We start from the raw sequence: 24,966 nt of genomic DNA, 5'->3' as shown, positions 1-24,966 counted from the left end.
AATCTGCCTGCCAATGCAGGGGACACGGGTTCGAGCCCTGGTCTGGGAGGATCCCACATGCCGCGGAGCAACTAAGCCCGTGAGCCACAATTGCTGAGCCTGCGCGTCTGGAGCCTGTGCTCCGCAACAAGAGAGGCCGCGATAGTGAGAGGCCCGTGCACCGCGATGAAGAGTGGCCCCCGCTTGCCACAACTAGAGAAAGCCCTCGCACAGAAACGAAGACCCAACACAGACATAAATAAATAAAAAAAATTAAAAAAAAAAAAAAAAAAAAAAAAAAAAAAAGTAAGGATTTTGCCAAACATTTTATACACTCTAGGAAATATACAACGATTAGAAAAGTGCATGTCATAGTAATATTTCTTATATGTACCCCCAGAACCTCAAACACACAGCATGGGACAGCTCAAGGGGTATAACTTTAATACTGTGAAATTTTATAAATTAGGCTTTAGTAAATTCTACAAAGTATTTAAAAAAAAAGTCTGCTTTTCAAAGACATAGGTACTTCATTGTTTCCCCCACTCCACAAGACTCACATGAAAATAAAACACTTAATACAGAAAAAGAGGAAAGAGTCAAATGAAAGGAAAAGAAAAACTGGTTCACAGTATTTGATTTACTTCTGGACTCTCTTCCTGGTTTTCGAACCTTGAAGAGAAAACAAAGAGATTTAAATCACTAGCCATTAACTTACAAAAGCAAAAGAACAGAAATATAAGTATTTCCATATATGGTTATTAATATTTAAAAATCTAATTGACTAGGATGATTTGTGGAGACGAAATTGATACACAAAGTTATAACTGTTAATACCCTAAAAATCTTAGGAAATTGTGTTAATTTTTTAGTGTGTCAAAAAATACGCTAACAAAGCCTACCTTCTAGTTTGAAGTTATACAGAATGCATCCACTGGTAAAAACATTCCCCATTTACACTGGTCCTGAACTATTTCTCCCCCAAATTTTTATTGTACAATTAAAAACATTAACTACTAATGTAAACTATAGCAACAAGATAGGTATTCCATAAGCAACACGGACCTACTGTATAGCACAGGGAAGTCTGCTCAATATTATGGGAAAAATATTTGAAAAAGAATAGATATCTGTATATGTATATATACAGATCACTTTTCTGTACACCTGAAACTAACACAACGTTGTTAATCAATTACACTCCAATATAAAATAAAAAGTTAAAAAAAAAAAAAAAGATAGGTATTCCTTGGGGGGAAGCACTGAGGTTATGCCTATTATGAAAAGCAAGGCATCTTTTCTAAATGTGTTGCTTTCTAAAGCCTGATCCCTCTACTCTTCAGGCAGGAGAGCACTGGGCTAATCCAAAGTGCAAAGTCTTGTCCGCTAGGAATTAAACAGATCCCAACTGAGTCGCCTTCTAGAAAAGTATCACATCTGATACTGGCCTAAGTGCCTTATGACAGTTCCTCTCCAACTATTCCCTGCGCTGGAAGAATGCAGTGCTTCTCTACTGGGGGCACGTGGATCCGCCTCCCCAAGGAGACTTGGTCTCCCACCCCACCCCAGGCCACCTCCACCGCGAGCACAGCAGAGTCAGAAGGACAAGCTTAGGCCCGGTCACAACTGCCTGTGCTGGCAAGAGGAGTGCGCCTTCCACAGCCTCGGGCTTCCCTCTGCCAGGAGAGAGCGACGGTACCAGGGTGAGGGCAGCGTGGGGCCCACAATCAATCAATGAACACACTGAACAGCAAAGAAATCAGTACTTCTCTTCTGAAACATACAAAACATTCTTTGCATCTAGGACAAAATATCTACCACACATGTCTAATCATAAACAGTTTCTAAAGGCTTTCTGACTACAGGTTTATTTAGGTACTTAACTGGAAGATCAGTTTGCTTGTTATTTTTCCAAGTTCTAGTTTTTATTCAATTGCCATACATTTCAATTCATGCAAACTGCAAAGTTATATGAGTATCTTTTTTTCTCTGCCACTCATAGTGCATGGCCTATACTATGGTGGGTTTAAACTTTTGAGTTTTTTCTTCAATTTTTGTGATATAGCCTTCTTTTAAAAATATCCCATGGTACATTTTTAGGTTTTTACTTCAACAATTTTGAAATTAATTTTCCATAGAAAACTGAGAATGCTGTGATTGAAATTGGAATAACAGGATATCGCAAAATCAAGGTCCATAATCAATACTACAGTACATCTCCCTTTCAATAAAATTTGAATCTACAGTCACATTAAAAAGGACACTAAAGTCAACGATTATCGCTATATTCTCATTAATGTCCTAATTTGACATTTTACTCTTAGAGTAAATACCATTGCTGCTTATCCCCATTCAATCTAGATTTAAAGTTTTTTACTGCAACTAAGAATGCCATCACCACCTGCAACTTATTATATAATCATATTATGCAACTTAGTGACTTTATCAGTTCAGTATTTTTCCCAATAATCAATTCTGACTGTTGCAGAAAAAAATCTATTTCTCCTCCCGTCCCATATATACTCATTTTCATAATACTTTACTAGTGGTAAAATATATACTCATTTTCATAATAGTTTACTAGTGGTAAAAGGCCCAATCATAAGACTAATGTGTAAAACTTAATATTTGAAAAATAATATGAATATACAAGGTTGGGATACTCTTCTATGATTTTATAATGCAGAAGGAAAAAACAAGTGGGAAATTTCTTTGTAGGGTGCCTTAAAAATACCTCTTTCTTGACTAGACCGTAACTGTTCAAGGAGTAAACATAAGTCATGCTTTCCTCAAAGAATCCTCAAGAATGGTCCAAAATCCAAGGTACTTCAAAAACAACACCAAGAGTAGGCTGTTGAGTTCTGTCTATTGTATGAACGGTAGGGACAAAGTATACTGGCCATAAATATCATGGCTGTATTAACTAATTTTTAGTACAATTCTGAAATATTGGCATGGTTTTGAAATGCCAGAATATGTGTGGTTTTTAAAGGTTTATCATTTTGTGGGGAAAAAATTACTTGCAGCAAATTACCAAATTTTCTCAATTGGTAAAAATTATGCCTTGCATAAAAATAAAAGGATTAGAGGCCTCTGTTGTTCTTGAAAACCACCCCGTCACCCCATCTCTTTCTTTGAGAAAACCTACACAATACACATTTTGAGAGCTTTCAGAATGTGTTCTTACACAATAGACCCCCAGCTAGTCAAAATGAGTTTAGGTGTATCAAGAAAATTATACCCGTTTTTAAAATGGTCTAAATAGATATTAAAGGAAAGTTGCTCCCATTTTGCTAGGCACAGCATTCTGAGAGATCACACAGTGAGAAAAATCTCTTACCATATGTAAACCATAAATCGTGTTTGAAAATAAAATTGTTAATGAAGAAACTGACATTTCTAAAGCAGCTGTTAGAGGTAACCATTCTTGAAACATGTTTCTGACACAAAATCTTAAAGCTCTAAAACACAGAATTCACTGAATTATATATTTCTTTAAAAAACTTCAAATGTAATAATGTGCCTTCTCATTCAAGTTACTTTAAATTGATGAATACAAATACATACATTTTCATGAACCCTTGGATTGCTTTAGTTTTCTTTGCTAGAAGCAATAACATTTTACTATCTCAGGTAATATTTCTCTCATTTATGAATATTTAGATAGTAAAATACCTTAACTAGCCTTATACTTGAGGGGGGAAAAAAGAATTACAATTGGAAAATAACAGTATTTAATTAAAGCAATTTAGAGTTTATATGAATAAAAGAGAATTTGATTATTTTTTAATCTTCATTTTTTAATATCAAAAAGAAATCTGGATTATTCTCCTTAAATTAGTGATGGGGTCTACTCTCTTCTTTTGTCATTAATAAATAAAACAAAAATACTAATATATTTTCTCACAGTAAAAACCATCAGTATAAGGACCTTAAATTAAAATTTTAGGTATAAGAAACATTTTTCGTAATTACAGTCAAATTTAAAATCACGTATGTATCAAAACAAACACCTCTGATGCTCATTAACCAAAGTTCAGATAACAAATGACCTCCCCGCATGGAGGGATGCATGAGTCTTCCCTATGCACAGCTGGGAACTGGCTTTGGTCTAAATGGGCATCAACCTTACTATAACAATGTAGGCCCTTTCCTAAACTAAAATCTCCCGTTTTAAAATGTAAGGGATTTTCTTAAGTAAGAATATTACTCTATCTTTATAAATGCTCCTTAATTTTGCTCCCACTCACTGTCATAGCTGCTGCTGCTAGCCTCTGGCTGAAACATGCTTTGATGTACTGCTCCCAGGGACTCCTCACCTCCTAATAACAGAATGAACAAGACAGGGGAGGAAGGGGAAAAACAACAAAAACAGGAAGGAATGGAAGACGGCAGCAGAAACGTAAGAGGGACTATCTCAAAACCTTTAGCTTCCAGAGTGACGTTATACACTCGCTCTTCAGCTATCCCAAGGATTCTCTTGGGTAAATTCAGATACACCTAAGGACGTACTATCCATAATATATAATGAAGAAAATGTTAATAAAATCAGGGTGAAGATGATTCTCTTTGAAAGTCAATTTTTGCCTTCCGCAAACATGCATGGCTACCACTGTCAAAGGGAAGGTAAAAATACATCACTGGCCTAACTCTACTGGGCACTTACACTTTGATGAAATTTTTACCAAAAATAAGCCTTTTCTATTAGAAATCAGAAATATTTCAGGACCAATAAACTAATAAATAAACAAAAGGCAGGCAGGCAGACAGAAGAGCTATCTGGTGGGGGGCGGAAATGGTACTGCAGCCAGCTCTGAATCTCTCCTCACTGAGGCAAGTAAACCATCTCTCACGAAACCTGGAACACATTTTCCCATCTTCTGAGCCCCACAGGTGTGCCTACACACCACAGACTGGCCATTTATGAACCAGACCAAAGTCCAACCTAGCCGTGCCCTTTGCAGACGCGGCCTCTGCTAACGTCTCTCCGGGAGCGACTCCAAACTAGAAGCGCCTTCAGCGCCAGTACGTGAGCCACTGAAGAAATGACTTTATACCTTGCTTTCTGCTTCAAGACCCTTGGGAAGTGATGACTCGAGGTTTTAATTCCTTGCATCCCAACTTGCTGAGAGAAAAGAAGAGTTGGCGGACTCTGCAGTAAGCCATGTACTAACCACCTGACTCGTGACATTCCCTCTCACGCCCAGAGTTCGGTGGTAAGTGCGGGGAACCGGAGAGACAGTAGCCTGAGAGGTAAGAGTTCTGGTCTCTACGTCTAACCCTTTCACAACAGTTCTGTCACCTAAATGCTCTGTGTCTTGGGCTCCATATCTGCAAAATGAGAGTAACTCCTGGTCTCAACTTCATGATTATTGCGAACATGATTCTAGTAAATAACACAATGTGAACAAAGGACATTGTGATACATACTGTATAAATACAAGATCTTCTCCTACATTTTTTTAATTATAAAATGAGAATGTTATAACCCAAATAGTTAACCCCTTATTCAGTGGGAAGAAATGAAATTTGTGTTTATTATACATAAGAAAAGAGCTAATAGGTAAGACTGTTCAACTTACGGGTTTGTGGGGCCTCGAATGTCTGTGTATCTGAGCATTCCATATCTTCAACACCAGGTTCTGTGCTCCGCTCTATTTCTTTCTTTCTCTTCTTACATATACAAATTTTAAAAAAAAGAAAGAAAGAAAGATGTGGCACGATGGTCAATTAAGAAAATACACAAACTTATCAGATATTAGCATATATATATGAATCCATACACGTGTGGGTGTGTCAAAACATACAGGAAGAATACACACAACTTCATGGTGGGGGTCACTAAGGAAAGGGGTGGGGGATGAAAGAAAAGGGGATTAAGGGAAACTTCAACTATACAGTTAGTCTGGAAGTGGGTATATTTCTTATATCCACCTCTAACTTTTTATGCCTCATATAATTTATTATTGAAAGCCATGTTTTAACCATCAGGACTGATCATACAGAAACTCTCTTTGAAAGCTGATACTTGCTCAGGCCAATGATACTTATTTTCCCCATTTTACGCTGCACGTGTGGGGTGGGGTAAATGTACTTGATAAACAGGAAAATATGTGCCTGGCCCATGTACTGCATCAGTGGTTATGCCCTCTAAACTGATGGGGAAATTCTGTGGATCAATAATGGCAAAACTTCCAATAAATGTTTTATAATTTAAAGTTTAACAGGGCCATAAACCTTACTGTAAAAGAAGAGTCTTAAAAGTAAAAAGCTCTCCTAAAATCTCAAAAACAGGTTGGATTTTCCACCACTCTCTCAGGCCTTTCCCATTTTCTACATATTTTTCTAGTTGAGTGTTACTTAGGAGTTAATGCCTACGTTCTGTCACCATCCATTCTTCCCAAATGTTCATACAACTTCTTTTTCTTACTTTCTATCACTACAACATTTCCTAACTAGCTCAGTCCTGTGTAAAGTTTTAAAATACTTAACATCTCTATATGTAGGTATAACTATAGAAGGACATTAGTAAGGAATTGAAAACTTTGCACTTTTCATACAACTTTATCCCATGTAATCTCAAATCTAAATGTGTTAAAATCTACATCAGAATTCATTACTTCTCTAGGTTGCCTAAAATAAGTCTGTAGCATTTAGGAAATCATCTGATACTTCCCAAATTTCACAGATTCACGACACATCAGAATGTCCTCATTTATATCTTCCTAACAATATTAAGTTAAACTTTGCCTAAGAATTTTCCTCACTTCGGGCCATTTTGTGTACAGCTATAAAAGGGTATAATGTCTGCTGACAGGACATTGTTCTTTTGCCTAATGCCAACCATGGGTTCTGTTCCAAAGAGAACTACATGGGAAAGCACAAGTCTACTCAAGCCCCGTTATGTTAAAACCTCTGAATGGTCAGAACTGTTATTATCTATGTATTACAGTTAATCCCACTGTTTCAAAATATTCTTACGGTGGCTGTGGAAAGATTAAACCTCAGAGATTCCCATCATGGTCCTGAAGAAAATGCTTCACATATATAAACATAACATCTTGACTAAACCTTAAGAAACTTTCAAAGGCATTCATTTAGCAGATTTGTACATGGAGGTATTACTTCTCAAAAATAGCTGGAAAAGTGGCTGTAACTTCATATAACTGATGAGAGAAGGGGAGAGTGCCTTACATCTTTCTTTTCCAAAGTGTTGCTTCATGATTACTATCTAAACCCTGCTGGGCTGAACAGATTGGTTCGATAATTACATACAATAACTGCAGTGGGCAGGTAACCCTCAGCTGGCACAGGGCAGCTCCCCTGTGAGAACTTCCATATGCAAACTGCACTGATGGAGTGCATTAGGTACATCTTTCCTGCCGGTGCACAGGCCTGATTAACGCCAGCCAAGACTCCAAGGTTAGCATGTCAGCAGATTTGTGATGCATTAGGCAGGAATAAACACAGACACTTTTGTTCGTTCGGACCAAAATTAAGGAGGAATATTTCAGTACTATATTGCTTTCCATACAGGAGAGAATGCATTTTCCAGTTTTAGGAGGGCAGATTTTTAAATGCTCATTATAAAGGGAGCTATCCAATATGTTCTACCTAAGAACCTAGTGCATTCATCTTGTTTTCAAGCTTATTTAATAAAAAGGAGCTTTCTTAATCTCCGTGCAGGTAAATTACATAGGAATGAAAATCAGACAGTATTCAACCAACAAAAGAAACACCTGTATTTCAGCAGTATGTACTGGGGAAAGCACTGAATTTCATTAATCCACACTTCAGTTGGGTATCTCTTGCCCAACTTTTCTGACAACGTATATATCAATAGTTTGGATAGAAAGGACCAACAGTCTACAGACTAAGACCAATTAACAACAACCTTGAAGTTAAAGAATATCTAAGTCTGTTATTCATTGCATAAGGTGATGAGTAAAATTCCAAACAATTTGCTGCCAGCTTCTTTCTACTGATATCACCAAATGCTTCATTTTGTTATTTGACAACATTTTAGGCTTCAAATAGTGCATAGTTTGGTTCTCTTTAAACAGAAAATGGCTTCACAAAGTACACTAATCTCTGATTTTGTCATATGCCATACCAGGTCTCACAGGTGCCTTTATTTACATTTATAAATGAAATCAAAATATTGCATGACACACAAGAATAATTCATAAAGTTAGGATAGAGTTTTCTTTTAATTCAGCATGGCTAAAATATCTTTAAAAACTAGGTTTATTTTAAAGGGCATTAGTGTATATATTACACATTGTATTTTTGCAGTGCTCAGATATGCTAGGCTAAAACTTAATTAGCAGCTTCTCACTTCCAATTTAGAAACAGGAAGACAAATCAGCTAGATGCATCGGACTGATAATTTACTAACAATCTAAACACTGACTGGAGACTCGTTATAGACTTAAAGCTGTTTTAATGGAAAAGAGAATAAAAGTCGTCAGAGACAAAAACCAAAGACAATTCTTCGCATCCCAACTCAAACATCCAAAGATAACCTCTAAATGCTTTCAACAGCATCTAAGAGAAGCCAATCAGATTCATGCTTGTATCAAAGGAGATGAGTACTGAAGAACTGTTGTTGGGTTTTTTCCCCCTTATTACAAAAGTCATGAATGTTCATTATAGAAACTTAGAAGGTACAGCCTAAAATGTTTAAATGGTACTGCACATGTGTGTGTCAAAGAACAAAGAACAAAGAACTCTAAACACAAACATGAGACTGCAATACGCAGTTAATCTTACTGGACTTATTTGATTAAGGCCACTGAAATCATCATGCAAATGTATACCCTTTACAAATTACTATTACGTTCCTTAATAGTAACCAAAAATAGAATATTTGTTATTCAGTGGCAACTAAAAAGGACATATCTTCTATGAAGGTAAAGAAACGCATGTGCTACACCACAATATTTACAAAACCAGTGGATTTTAGTTAAACTTCCCTATCTAGACAGAAAAAACTGAGGCTGGGGACAAAAGAAAGCTGGGAGAAGCTGCTCCGTGTTTCCAGCTGCTGGTGGTGAGAAGACAAGAGCTAAGGGCTCTTGGTTCTTATTAGAACTTCTTTCCACAGAACCACGCTGCCCCCCACGGGACTTTTCGGTGTGAAGTGGCAGTTGCCAGCCGTGGTGCTTTCGTTGTAACGGATCCCCTCCTAGAGAGCTAGCACGCACACACATACTTGTGTACTTGGCAAGCCCAGGGCCACACTCTACTTTCCTTCTCTCCTACCCTGGACACTCCTGGAGGGCAAGGACCGGGGTTTCCCCACGTGCTATCTATCATGCACCTCAGACACACACAGATATCTAGGGCTCTGCACCTGCTGAGGAACTAGTCCACTACTACTGTAGTAATAAAGAGCTGACTACGTGTTCTACCAAAAGCCCCTCAAAAACTGTGTAATGTTTAAATGGACATTAAGTCATTACAGAAATGTTTTGAGAAAAAGCAGGAAAAGGTCAGACACGACTGAAAAGGGAACAGATGAAAAGTTGGGAAGTGGGTCAGGAAATGAGTAAGTGACTTAAATGAGGGATGAATTTGAAGAATGGTCTAAAAAACTGTTACGATACACTGAAGTGATTTATTATTTTAAACAAGTTTCCATGGTAAAGGTTGTGATAAGAATAACGCACACTACAATTTCCTTCCACAGTAACCTTGATTCTATCAGAACAGAGGTAGGAATCCCATCATGTATTTTCTAAGCACCTAGTGTGTGCTGGGCACTGTTTCAGGCTTCATTCTCATGGAGAAAAACAGACACTAACAAATCGTTAAAGCAAAAGAGTAATTTTAGCTTTTATAAAAACATTAAGCACACACAAGTTAAATTTCTAAAACTGTTTGCATTTATGTAAGCCCTATAAGAAGTCATTTGAGAGTTCCGTAAATGAGTCTTTTTGAGTAAGTGACCAATGTAATCCCACACACATGGGATTTCACTCTGTGAAATATCAATCCATCTGTAAATGTAACACAGGCATGAGTGCATGGCCAAACCCTGATTTTGTTTTTTGTTTAAACTTAGATATCTCTCCTGTCCACACTTTTAATTATCTATTTTGAAGGTAGTTAATAATTAACATATTACTCAAGTAATTTTATCATTTATTAGCAGGTCTGGGGGTTTAGCAAAAAAAAAAAAAAAAGCATGACTAACAAAATGTGGAATATCTACGTCCTTCACTAGTTCAAGCTATCCCACTCTTATGCCACGAAGAATGAAGAATTTGCTGTAATTATCTGAAAATGGTGCACCAAAGATTATTGCTAACTCATGAGTTAGCAAATGATACCGATGCATTTGTAGACTCTGTCAGAATAAATAAACAAATGAAAAAACTGCATCTAGGTGGCAAGCAGAATTGACTGCTTGCTCCATGGGCAGCACACTTTTTAGCAAAAGCACTGCTTTCACAAAGTAGGCATATTTGTCTACTTGCTTATCTGGAGCGAATGTGTGTCCCTTCTGAAGTTGGGCCTACTGAGGATCTAGAAACAAGCTGCTTAACAGCCTTACTGTCACCCATCCTCCTAGAAAAAACATAGCCACTGAGGAGATAATGAGCTGAAAAAAAAGTTGAACCTGATCACATGATCTTCAGGAGTACTACATGACTGAGAACTTACTCTCATCGAATTTTCATATAATAATGGCAATCACAGACTGGAAAGGTCTCCCAACAGCACTTCTGTAAACAGTAAATCCATCTTCCAAAGTTGGCAATAATGGCCTTTCGTGACTCTAATATCATTCATCTCACAAGGACCACGAAACTTCCAATACAATCAAACCTGTAGTCACTTAACAACTGAGAGATGTTTTCAGAGATTCAATAAACAAAGGTCTAAAGGCTAATGTGTCACTGTATTCTCTTCTATGTTGGAATTAATATGACACTTCTTCATGCTTATTTTCCTCTGAGGGTTCCATGACCTGCACCATTAATGTCAAAGTTTTAGCAAAGTTAAGGTATTTCAAGCGCAACTTATGGGGAGAGGCAAATGGGTAGCTAGTTATGGTTTAATTGTCTTTAATATTTATACCTAAAATCACTAGGAGATTTTTAAGGGCCTTGAGCTCCTCTGAGGAAAAAAAGCTATGTAAATGCATAATAATAATTAATGGTTGCATGGCCCTGGACAAGTCATCTAACCTCTTCTGAATTTCACTTTCATCATTTGTAAGCAGATGTATCTCATATCAGTGCTGTAAAGTATATGTAAAATAATTTAATATTGACAGACTACAGAATACTATCAATACATAAATGTTCAATGATAACCTAAAGTTTAAAGGGTTGATATCCTATTACCAGCACCGAGCACCATCAAGTCCCCTGGAGAATTTTCAAACTTAAGAATTAAAAGCACAAGACTCTGAAGCTATAACACTGCAAACTAAAGAGGTCAATATTTATAAAGATACATATTTCAATGAAAACCAAACCCTATGTATGTACTAGTGGGGAATTAAATGCTCTCAAGCCACACTTGAGCAAGTTTCTTACAAAATAAACCAGGCTACATTAGAGCTCCTATTAAAAACAGTCTGCCTGACCTCCCCCCAATAAGGCTATGTCCACAAAATACATAATTCCTAAACACATAGGTAGAAAACAGCGAACACAGAATTCTCTGGCACTCAGAAGTCCTCTGCTTTATGTCCACTACCTATGGTCCTTTAGTATCAATCAACAGCTTCAAGGAAAAAAGTTAACTTCAAACTCATTAATGTGATTTATCCATTTTTAATATGAGTAACTTATGGAGCTGCATTTTGGAACCTTTATTTCACAGTAATTACCATCTTGTCTTTGTTGCAAAATCAACTTTTACCAATTCCCCATCATTTACTATTCAAAACAATCAATTTGAACACACATACTCACCAAGTGAATGTAAGCCAGTCTTCATTCACATCTGCCCAATATACTCTATTTCATAAACTGAATTTTTAAGGATGTATGACCTTAGTTCAAAAGATTCAAATGAAAATGTTCTGCTATTTTCTTGACATCAAGAAACCAGAAAGACGTGAGAAAATGTAAAGTCAGTGAAACAACAGCATTAACAATAATATTGCAGTTAACATTTACTGATTACTTATTATGTGTTCAGCACTGTTCTAAGCACTTTCTGAATCTCATTTAACCCACACAACAATCTTATGAGCAAGACAGATAACATTATTTCCACAGAAAGACAGCTTTAAAAAAATGTATCCCTTATTAAAAAGAAACTCACACAAATGTTTAACATAATTCCTAAAAGCTAGTCATGATATCAAAGAAAAAGGGAATCCTGCTCTAATACTGTCCTTTGTGATCTAAGTTTTGAACATATCTTATAAGCATATCTTTTTGTTATGTCAAAAAATAAATCCCCCTGGGTACCATTCAAGGCATTTATATGATGCCAAATTTCCTTCTATATCTCTTACAATAAAGATCACAACATGGCATGTGTGAATAATTGCCTACATACATACATTGGTCATGTGGCTGATAAGTACTATTATTTAAAGTCTTTTAGACTTAAATGCCCAATATCTGCTTTCCCTATTTGCAAAAGGGTTGTTTTCTACATAGAAGCTAGAATTCCAAGGTAACTCAAATTTTGGTTTGCAGTGGTTCTCAACTATATCTGCACAATGTAATCACCTAAAAATCCTGAGGCTCAGGTCCACCCCCAAAGCTTTTGATTTAATTGGTCTGGGGTGCAATCCAGACAATGGGATTTATAAAAGCTCCCAGGTGATTTTAATATGCAGCCAAGGATGCCACCCCTGCCTTTCATCTACATTAGAATCACCTGAGGCACTTGTGGTACGGTGCCCTCCCAGGTCACAACATGCAAAAAACAGCTGAAGACTCCACTCTGAAAGAAAACACAGTCCTCCCCTCAAAAAGAAAATTTTATAAAATGCATTAGAGGCTTAAAAAAAAGATTTAAAAAACTGAGGAAATGAGAAATGATAATTTTTAAAAACCCAGAGATAAACAAGGAAACTGCATAGCTAATAAATAGAAAAATAATCATTATAGAACTTCTAAGTATATTAGAAACATTGAAAAACAGCAGACTGAGCTGACAACTAAATGACATGAAGGAAAGGTTTGGGACGATTACAGATAATAAAAAGAAATAGACTAAGAATTAAGCAGTTAGACATGGAAGATGTATATGATCTCTCTATAGTCAGAGACAACTACAAACATCACTGAGATAAATGAAAGAACCTAAATAAATATAGGGGTATACCATATTCATGGAACAGAAAAGAATACTGTGAAGATGTCAGTTTTTCCCAAAACGACAGTCAGTGCAATCTCAATCAAAATCCCAGAAGAATTTTTGTGGAAATTAATAAGCTGATTCTAAAATGTATATGTCAAGTCAAAGGGCCAAAAACAGCAAAGACAATCTTAAAGAAGAATAAAGTTGGAGAACTTATACTATCAAATATCATTATGAAGCCAGTAGTTCAAACAGTGTGGCACTGACCCAAATACAGATGAGCAGGCCAATGGCACAGAACAGAGTGTCCAGAAACAGACCCAAACACATATGGTTACCTGAAAACCAGCTACGTGCTGTGGGGACATTATAATCTTTTCAATAAATAGTTCAGATCAACTAGATATCCACAGGGGGTAAATAAACACCGACTCACACCATGCGCAAAATCAGTTTCTGTTAAACTGTAGACCTAAATGAAAAAGATAAAATTTCTTGACAAAAGATTGTCTTCATGATCTTGAGGTAGACAAAATTTTCCTAAAATAGAATACACAAAGCACTAGCCATAAACAAACAAAAACCTGATAAATTACACTTAAAGTGAAGAACTTCTGTTCATCAAAAGATGCCATGTTAAGAGAGTGAAAAGATAAACCACAGACTGTAAAAAAAATATGTGCAATACATATATTGTATATATATAAAGTGCTTAACTCTGCAAATCAAAGGAAAGCAGACAACCCAAATTTTTTTTAATGGACAAGACTTGAAATGCACCTCACAAAAAAAGGATAATCAAGACTGACAGGCTATGAAAAGGTGTTCAAAATCAATATTCTCAAGTAGATCAAATTAAAACCATAGAGAAATATTAGTAAACATCTACCAAAATAGATAAAATTAAACATAATGCAATAGCTAGTGTCAGTGAGCAACTGGAACTCTCATAAGCTGCTGTGGGAGAGTAAACTGGGCAAATTGCTTGGCGGTATCTACTAAAGCTACTAAGCATATGTAAACCCTATGCCCCAGGAATTCTACTATGTATACACCAAACTTGAAATAATTATATATGTTTCCCAAAAGAATTTATAAGAGTGTTCTTAACAGTATTATCGCAATCACCAAAAACTGGAAACAATGCAAACATCCACCAAGAGCAGAAGGGATAAATGAACCATGATATAGTCATATAATGGAGTACTACACAGGAATAAAAAAACAAGAGACTTTTGTTACTTGTGACAGCACGGAAATTCAGAAATGCAAGGCAGAAATAGAGACACAGATGTGGAGAAAAAAACGTATGGACACCAAGGGGGGAAAGCGGCGGGGGGAGGGGGTGGTGGAGTGATGAATTGGGAGATTGGGATTGACATGTATACATCAATATTTATAAAATAGATAACTAATAAGAACCTCCTGTATAAAAAAATAAATAAAATAAAATTCAAAAAGAAAAATAAAGAAATACAAATGAATGAAAGACAGACACAAAAGTGTACAAAACGTATGGTGCTACTACTATGTTTTTCTTTAATAGCAAAACTAATCTATGGTGTTCAAGTCATAAAATTGGTTACTCTTACTGAAGGGGTAATGGCTGGGAGTAGGGCATGAGAAAGGTTTCTTGGGTTCTTGCAATGATCCATATTTTGATTTGGGTGACATCTAAATGCATACGTTCACTTTGTGAAGTTCAAATTCCACAATTATTTGTGCACGTTTCTGTACATATGTCATAATCTCACTCAAAAATTTAGGGAAAAAAATACTTGACAAAATTCAACCAAATAAGACAAGATTCAAAATAAAGAACTCAATAATGGGGCATCTAAGGAAAGGAATTCTTAGTAAACACTGAATCCACTTAGATACAGAACTAAGGCTAAACTACCATTAAAAAACAGAAAGAAATGTATCAACTGCAACAATCTAAATTTACATAATTAAAATACAGTTTCTATCATTCTATCACGCAAAAACAGCTAGATAGATCTTCACCAAATTTAGATGGTATATTTGGGGCAATCTGACCTTAACTATAGGCTACATGGTATAAATTTAATACTACATTAGGTGTGATCATCTCAAAGAGATAAGAAGTTGTCCACCAGAGGAGCTGCAGGCCACTGATGTGCATTGGAAGACCCTTCTCTCCTCTTGTTCAACTCTTTGTACCATGTTCCAGGCTGAATGCCAGCAGGAATTTATTATTTACTTAACAATGATTTTTAAGGGCACGGTGATACTTAGTGTCTTTCTACTTCAGATTTATGTCATCCCCAAATTCTGTGCTTTAAATAATACTCTTAGGTTATTGAGACTAAAAACAGTTCAAAGTGGATACATTCATATTTCACTATAGTTTCCGAATTTACTATACCATAATCAAGCATGGCTGTAAAAAAATGGATAGAAGGCTTGCTTCATTCCACTGTCGATCAATTCTTACAGGTTTTTTACCGTATCTCTTAGGAATATAAAGAGAAATATACATTGAATTGATTAAACTTATCCCTTTCAGAGATATGAGTGTCCTAAATACAAAGAACACATACTTTTTTTTTAAAGTTTTAAAAAATTATGACAGAGGAAAAGAAGGAGCAAGTATGCAGTTATAAGGATTAATACAGTTTCTAGGATGAAGCATTATATTCAGCTCTGAACTTCCTAGTAACCAGAGCAAAAAAAGAATCTCAACTATATACTCCTTCCTAAAAAAGAGAAGGAATACTAATGTCTCAAGGAAGAGAGCTTTCTCTTGCTGGGAGCCTCCAGACTGAAAAGTTGGATGGAGCTCTGTCTTATCTGTTTTAGATGTGGCGTATTTACAATTTATTTGAAGAAAATGTTCTGATGCTTTAAAAAGAAAAAGAAAGAAAGCTTAAAAAAAAAAAAAACTGCTCTGGTCCAACTCTTTCACTTTACAAACAAATAACAAAAGGCCAACAAAATTAACAACTCACCTACAGTTACATGGTTATCAAGGAGCTTCATGATCTTACCTAATCTTAACTTTTATTAATTTCTTTTTAATACAAAAACAGTCCTATATCAGCTCTGAGGGGAAAAAAAGCAGCAAACTAATGAAGGAAATCTAACAGTTCAGCTTTTTATTCATTTTCTCCCCCTAAATGAAGCTTTATACATGTAGGGGATGATCTAACAAGAAATTTCCAGCTTTCTGAACTACCCAAGGACACAAGAGAATTATAAGGTCACAGATGTTAGCTCTGCAGCAGACTGACCTATTCAGCTGTAAAGTCAGCCAACCCGCAGAAACCAAATTTTCTCTAGCATGTAGGTACAAACAACAGTGACTTGCAAAGGAAAGGGGAATGGTACTGGACAAGTTCTTACCTCAACAGAGATCTTTACTTGTCAATCAGCAAAATTTTGGAGAAAAACACTACAGAAGCCAGCTATAAATATTAACGTACAAAAATCTGTCCTGAGCAAGAAGATGCATGTTGTATGTTTATATGTGTACGCAAACTGTAAGTTTACCACCTTACTGAAAAATTCCACTCAGCCTTCCATTTGTCCTCTTCACTTAAAGCTGGATATGGCTTTCCACACGGTTGTTGACCACAAAAATGAAGCAGGTGCAATTAAGACAAAACTTATGAAAGCAAAAACGATGTATATATAGATGCATATGTATAATTTCAGATTCTGTGATGAAATTACAAAGAGACGTACTATTAGCCAAAAAAGTCAAATTCATGATCCAATGTCAAAATTCCTATCTTCTTCGTAAGTTCTTTTAATATGCTGCTTCTTATTTTAAAGGGAGAAAATCTGTTTTTAACTCTTTATCTCATAGTTTGGAATATAAGATTTCCAAAGGAATCTACTGGAGTTTACAGAGTTAACGACAATTAAAACAGTCAATAACGTAAAAAAATTTTTTTCTTCTAAAAGCAGTTTTCCTTTCCCATGTAAAAGCAACTAGCACATTTTAGTAAATAATTCCAGATTAAAAAGGAAACTAAGTTGATCAATAATTATTAAAAATTACCAATAAGTTGATGTATACCTGCAAAATCGAAATTTTAAAGTGATACCAGGAGTTATTTACATGCCTGTGCAACATTTCTACCATAAAGTTTATTATTTAACATTTCTTTCCAAAAAATTAATCCCCTTATATACAGATACACAGCTTCACATAATGAGATTTCTGTAAAGAGCAAAATAATGTTCAAATGGGAAACACAACACGACAACAAACAAGGAAACTTTCCAATGTAATTTTCAAATGGTAATTTTTCAAAACCAATTTTCAAACAGTAAATACTTGGACCACACCAATGAACAAGGAAAAAGTGAAAGACAAGATCAACCCTAAGGGGTGACGCGGGAGAAAAGAACACACAGACTATGAATTGAGTGCCCCACCCAAATCCCTCTGCCAGACATTAGTATCCTGAGTTAGAATCTCTTTAGGAATTTCCTAACTTGCTACTGGACATAAGAAACACATAAATATTCATTTTTCTACCACCCTCTACATATTTTTCCATATCATAAAGAGTTTGCTTTTACATCATGATGATAAATATTAAATTGCGTAGCAATCTGTTATTAGTTCCTTTACTGAGCTACTGGATCTCTTACCTAAAATTAATATTTGTTGCAATTATAGTCACATGACGCCCAAAGGAAAATTCAGTAACAAAACTCACCTTTGTTATCGCTTTTGCTTTCAAACTTCCGTTCTCCACAACACTGAGGTCCAGCCTGCTGTCATCCTCACTTCCTACAGCTTTCAGTCCTTGCAAAAGAATATCTCGTAACTGTTGATAAAGAGGTTTTTCGGCATAATCCAGTAATTTCACTGTTTCCATGTACTTAGCAATTTCATCTAAAAGAATAACACAATTATTTTGTAATTTTTTGTCATAAATACAATGTACTTTTCTAAGAAAATGATACATGGTTATACTAAAATTAGAATGCAAATGTATAGCTTGTTAAAGATGTTTTTTTCAATCACTTCTTCAATGGAAGGTATGCTTTTGAATTCAAGAATTGTCAGATAAGTCAAATAAAAAATGTATTTTGAGAAACAATGTAAAAAATATTTTTTAATTGTGAGAGATAGTAAGACAGAAGACATGCTTAACATTTAAATATATACAAAAAATAATTGCTGTAGTTTTAAAGCTATTTTTTTAAAAGGACCTAGAATAAAGATTATAAAGTAAAATGTGCTTAAGTATACAATAAATATCATAGCCGGTATTTTTTTTTTTGCCACAGAAGCCATTAGTTCTACAGAAGACAGCTGCATTCTTTGCATAAATAAGAAATAAAACATATGAAACACAGGTTGAAAAAAAGAAAAAGAAGCAAGGCCTGGTTTTCCCATAAAAGAGAAAAATCGACTTCTGAATGATGAAAGGTTTACTGTACACTGAGGCAGAACCAAACCCATAAAAAGAAATCTTACTAGTCAAGATCAACACTTTTCAACATCCATCTAAAAATCCATCTTTAGGCTAATGACTCATACATGTTATATCCCCAGGCCAGCCTTTCCACTGCTCTCCAGACTTTTATATCCACTGATTTCCACTGACTCATATCAAATCCCAACAAATGCAAATCCAAACTCCTGACCAACCCCTAAAACCTGTTCTCCCTGTGGTTTTCCCTGTCTTGGTTACTGAAAATTCCATCCTTCCAGCACCTCAAGCCAAGAATCCTCTTCCCACACCCCACATCCAATAAATCAAGAGATCATGTCAGTGCTACACACACACACGCATATACACATTCATTCATTCAGGTATTCATTAAGCACCCACCACATGCCAGGCATGATTCTAAATACCTGGGTACATGAGAAAAAAGAAACAAAAATCCCTCCCTTCAACTTTCTTAATCTGAAACAGGGGATCTATAGAAAACCTAAAGCAAACATCACCAAGTATGGTAAAATACTGAACACTTCCCTAATGAGAGAAGGAAATGGCAAGGAAGTCCACTTGCACCGCTTCCATTCTGCCTGAAAGTCCTGTAGCTTTTAGCCAGTACAGTAAGGCAAGAAAAGAAGCAGAAGGCATCACCAGTGGAATGGAAGATGTAAAACAGTTTATTCACAAACATGACAGTGTGTGCAGAAAATCCTAAGGAATCTATAAAAAAAACTTCTAGAACCAATATGTAAATTTAACAAGGTCACAGGATATAAGGTAAATATTTAAAAATCTATTTTACTTCTATATACTACCAACAAGCAGTTAGAAAAATAAATTTTAATAAAAATATATCACTTAACAAGAGCATCAAATACCTAGTAACAATTATAATGAAAGATGGGCAAGATTTTCTCCAGATTAAGACTGTAAAACACAGGTAACACAGAAACTGAGACCAAAGTAAACAGAAGACAAAGTATCAATAGTATAAAGATGCCAATGCTCCCCAATTAGTCCACGGAGTCCATGCAATCCCACTCAGAATTCCAGCAAATTGCAGAGGGAGAGGGTGTGTGCAGAACTGACAAGGTGATTCTAAAAGGTACACAGATATACAAATGATCAAGCAAAACAGCAAAGTCAAGTATAAAGAAGAAACAGTGCTAGAGGACTTAAACTACCATGTATCAAGACTTTAGATAAAGCTACAGTAATTAAGACAGTGGGGCCCAAGAAGAGAAAAAAAGAACAATGAAAGAGCCCAGAAACAGACTCACAAATCCACACCTGATTTAACACAAAGGCGGCATCACAGGGAAAGGCTGGTCTTTTCAAGAAAGGCTGCTGTTACCTCTGTTAACTATGCAAGGTGATAGATGTGTCAAATTATGTCCATCTTGGTCATCATTCGCCCATGTGTACGTACAGGCAGGCACACCTCAGAGACGCCGCGGGTTCAGTTCCAGACCGCCACAATAAAGTATCACGATAAAGCAAGTCACTTTAGTTTTTTTGGTTCCCCAGTGCATATAAAAGTTATGTTTACACTATACTGTAGCCTATTAAGTGTGGAATAACATGATGTCTAAAAAAATGTAGGTACCTTAATTTAAAAACACTTTATTGCTAAAAAAATGCCAACCATCGTCTGAGCTTCAGTGAGTCATAATTTTTTTGCAATAGTAACATCAAAGATCACTGATCACAAATCACCATAACAAATAGAATAATAATGAAAAAGTCTGAAATATTGTGAGAACTACCAAAATGTGACACAGATAGGAAGTGAGCAAACGCTGCTGGAAAAACGGCACCAACAGACTTGCTCGACTCAGGGTTGCCACAAACCTTCAATGTGTAAAGAACACAATATCTCCAAAGTGCAATAAAGTGAATGGCGATAAAACGAGGTATGCCTGTATATCAAATCATGTTATACAACTATATTTTTCAGTTATTCCTCAATAAAGTTAAAAAGTAAATAAAAACATCCAAAAAATGCAACAGTGGGAATTAATTTCACAAATGCAATACCGAGTGAAAGACAAAGAACTCCAATAGAAACTAGAACATTAAAAATCCCTGCCCTCATGAAACTATCTATTTTGTTCACTCTATGATTCCATTTCTATATAGTTCAAAAACAAATCCTTAGTGTTGGAAGTTAGCCTAGTGATTCATTAGGCCAGTGGGAGAGGCTCGTGATTGGCAGGAGGCACCAGGGGGTGTTTCTGAAAAAGCCTATAACATTCTATTTCTAGATGTGGTTGGTAGGTTGCAAGTTTAAACGGCATAAGGAAGGGTAGACCTCCCTGAAAAGGGGATAACTGAGCAATGGCTTGAAAAAGACTTCTAAATATATCCAAACCGACCACTCCTCACTACCTGCACTGCTACTTCCCTTGCTTGGATTATTGCAGTAGCCTCCTACCAGCTCCTGTTTATACCCGGCCTTGCTTCCCTAGCAGTCGATCTTCAAAACAGGAGTTGGAGAGAGTTCCCTTAAAGATAGACAATTCACGTCCCTCTTCTCCTCCAAACCTCACGTGCTCCTGCTCAAAGTAAAAGCCAAAGCCCTGTGATGGCTTAAAAGCAGGCAACCCTCAAATACACCTGGCACTCACGTTCCTTCTGCCTGGAAATGCTCTTCCCCAGACTTCCCCAGAGCTCGCTCCCTATCTCCTTCCTACAGCTACTCAATTGTCATCTCCTCAGTGAGGCCATTCCTGGCCACCCTATTTACAATTCCAATCCATCTCCTCGCGTCACTCCCCAACCCATCCCCACACCCCCTAACTCTACTCACTGCTTTCTTCTTTCTGCCACAGTACTAACCATGCAATAGACTGTGAAATTCACTCGTTTGTTTACTGTCTACCTTTCCCAACTAGAGCTTCATGAGGATAGGAATTTTTATTTATTTTGTTCACTGGTGTATCCCTAGTGCCTAGAATGGTCCTTCGCACACAATAAAGCCTCAATAAAAAAAATAGTTGAATTACTGGATGAAATTTGGTTCCGTTACTGAAAGCACTGAATAGTAACTGAATCAGGCCCACCTGTGGAAGGGCCGTGCCTGTTTCACGAGAGCAGACTGCAGTGCGACGATTACACTTAACGACGCCCAACAAGCTCCCACATTACGGGACAGTCCACAGACCTCAAGACCTTTTTTCTTGCAGAAAACAAGATCCCTATGAACACTCAAGAAGTCTTTTCGTGGGCTTCCCTGGTGGAGCAGTGGTTGAGAGTCTGCCTGCCAATGCAGGGGAAACAGGTTCGAGCCCTGGTCTGGGAGGATCCCACATGCCGCGGAGCAACTGGGCCCGTGAGCCACAGCTGCTGAGCCTGCGCGTCTGGAGCCTGTGCTCCGCAACAAGAGAGGCCGCGATAGTGAGGGGCCCGCGCACCGCGATGAAGAGTGGCCCCCGCTCGCCGCAACTGGAGAAAGCCCTCGCACAGAAACAAAGACCCAACACAGCCAAAAATAAATAAATAAATAAATGATTTAAAAAAAAAAAAAAAAAAAAAAGAAGTCTTTTCTTACCTGGCTTGCTCTTCTCAGGAAAACATTTGTCCATCAAACCTGCAATATTTTCTCTGTATCTGTTAAAAATTAAAGGCTGAGTCACTGTTTGAAGCTTGATGCCACAGAAAGTTATTAATATTTAATAACAGTAAAAAGCACATTAAGCAGCATTGTGCTACATCCTAAATACGCTTACGGACATTCTTCTAAAATAAATTCAACAAAAGACCAAGGAATCTTACCGTTTAACAAGTACTTTCTTATTTCTACACTAGTATCAGTTAAAACTAGACTCCCCATCAAGAAGTTCTGACTAAACATCTGCCTTATCATGATTTTGCCCAAAATAATTTATTATCAGTTTTCCTTTACCTAATTTTGGAATCTCTAACATAGTTGGGATCTTTCAAATTATCCTCCCAAGGAAGATGGCCGCTAAGCCACTGGATCATGCAATAACCAAGGATTTCCAAGTCACCGCGTCTTGATGGGGCTGTGAAACAAAGAAGCAGATTCAGCACACTGAAACAATGTTTAAGGTAGAATTTCAGGTACATCTAAAGGAATAAGGTAAAAGGGTCAACTCTACAGTCTTGTTTTTCATCATCAAATCTTGACTCCATTTTGAAAAAAGCACCGAACACTGGGCAGTATAAAAGAAATAATTTACCTCCAACTAATAATTTACTTTAAAACCCAAATTGGCAAACTCTACAGTTTCACACTGAGACTATTAGCCTAGGAAATAAATTATAAAACAATGACACATTAAAATAGTGCCCTTGGAAAATGTGAAGATATTAAAAATGCTATAAGCTATTAAGAAGCCCAGAGAACTGGGGATTTTAGCTCCTCCACAGTGTTGGGTACAGAAAAAAAAGAAACGACTGCTGAAGAAACAGGCCAACTTAATAGGTGACAAAATAAAAGTCTACCTGTTACAAATTTGTAGCTGCATAAGAAACTTACAGACTTTTAGGGGGAAAAAAACCCAACATTCCAATTAAGCTAAATAAAAACAAAAGAAAGCCTTACTGCAGCTGACTGAACTACCTCCACCACTGAAACCCTGGTGATCTTTGAAGGGTGGGAGGAAGACAGGGAGGGAACACAGGTGCCCTCACATTGCACAAATGTAGGAGCCTAAGCTCTCCCTTCTTCCCCCATCCTATCCTGCCTCTTCAATTCTGATTTACTTGTCTAAGTATTTATTGCAGAAGAACCGTGTAGGAATTCAGTTGAAAGCACTGGCAATGTGTCTCTTGTTCAGGTGCCGCTGACGTACCCACACCATTGTGCGCGTCGATGCTGGTGAATTCAATCGTGCCATCGTGACATCTTTTGGGGTCTTCTTTGTATTCTTTATGAATTCCTTCTGGGCAGTACCGATAAGCAAGGCCATAATCTACCAAGTACACCTATAAATGTCCAAACACCAAGACAAATTAAAGGCAGAATGACTACACATATACTCCTTTAAAGCCCAGAAACAGAATACTGTCACCTGAGGGTAGATTCATCCACAAGGCCATACTACAGCACCCCAAACAAGTTAGATCCAACACGCAAACAACTGCAAGCACTTAATTCTGAAAGACTTACTATTTAAAGAAAAACGTTAAATGACCATGTAGCTGCAGTGCAGATAATATCACCTGACTTCTTTAGACAAGTATGTGTTACACCTGTAAATAATCTTGTCTCCTCAATTTGAGCAAGGATTATAAATCTTACACTTTTTCTTACAGCATCTAAAACAAAACTGAGCACAGAGTAAACCATCAATACTTGTTGCAATACAACTGCTACACACTGTAAGACTCCTAACTTAGTTGACACATGATATGTTAGTTATTCCCCTCTATCTTCACTTATAAAATAATCAAATATCAATTCACTTCATAAATATATTTCACAGATTATAATAATGATCTGAAGAACTTTTAGATGAGGCTCTTAGCTACATTTAAATATTATAATATTAAGGTCAAGTCTTCATAATTAGAACTAAATTTTAGTATTATATATACACATATCTATGGGATGTATGTGTATATCTGATTAGCATAGAAAGCTAATAAATTTGGCTTTCCTCCATTCCAGAGCCACATATTACATCTCTAATTCTGGGTAACTGTCTCACAGATGTATGTATCTGGTCACGGGAGGGAACTGAAGTAAAAATTTGGGGCTGGATCTAACACATACATCTAATACCAGAAAAATCACCCTATCCAAAACATATGCCCAAAGGATAACCAAGCTGCAAAAATACTTCCATCTAAACAAAAGGCAGCATGTTTTAACCTAAACGCATCTAAAACAAGTTGCCTGGAAATTTTGTGATTGCCTTTAGGATTTCTCCATTAGCCTGCTCTAGACCAGAAACTTGCTTCTGTTCTGCGTATACAGATCCCTTACAGCCACTGTAACAGAGATGGGGAAGGGGAGGCAAATATATGAGATGACAGGAAAACAAAGGGGAGCCAAAAGAAAAGGGAAAACTAAGCAAGAGGAAGTCAAAGTTAGGTCTGAGACAAAAAAGAATAAAGTATGGCATATCGACATACACAGTTAAAATGTTTAAATATTCCTTTCTTATACAAGATCAAGTAAGAAGTGAGAACACACATGAAATGGATTAAATACAGTGGCCCAACTATGAGTGTCAACGAAACCTTACTTTTACCAAAATCATGGAATCAGCTTCAAGAAAATTATGAATCCCTCTACTCCAACTAAACTGAC

General features: G+C 36.6%; 1 protein-coding gene across 3 annotated transcripts in view; it reads right to left on the bottom strand.

Annotated features, from left to right (window-relative positions):
- Window positions 1-400: 400 nt before the first annotated feature.
- VRK1 (VRK serine/threonine kinase 1) overlaps window positions 401-24,966 on the bottom strand; it is a 75,931-nt gene continuing 51,365 nt past the window's right edge. For 2 of the 3 annotated variants that reach the window (XM_007178878.2, XM_007178880.3), the window contains 6 exons: window positions 23,504-23,636; window positions 22,591-22,711; window positions 22,237-22,295; window positions 17,952-18,130; window positions 5,562-5,652; window positions 401-651 (listed from right to left, as the gene is read on the bottom strand). In XM_007178878.2, coding sequence (XP_007178940.1) covers window positions 620-651; window positions 5,562-5,652; window positions 17,952-18,130; window positions 22,237-22,295; window positions 22,591-22,711; window positions 23,504-23,636 — 615 coding nt within the window. In that variant the 3' untranslated portion in view covers window positions 401-619. The remainder of the gene's footprint in view (window positions 652-5,561; window positions 5,653-17,951; window positions 18,131-22,236; window positions 22,296-22,590; window positions 22,712-23,503; window positions 23,637-24,966) is intronic. The other variant, XM_007178879.2, reaches the window with a different exon arrangement.

Source organism: Balaenoptera acutorostrata, chromosome 3 (assembly GCF_949987535.1).
Source record: "Balaenoptera acutorostrata chromosome 3, mBalAcu1.1, whole genome shotgun sequence".
Lineage (NCBI taxonomy): Eukaryota > Metazoa > Chordata > Mammalia > Artiodactyla > Balaenopteridae > Balaenoptera > Balaenoptera acutorostrata.
The sequence above is the reverse complement of the archived record's forward strand: the minus strand, read 5'-3'. Positions and strand labels throughout refer to the sequence as shown.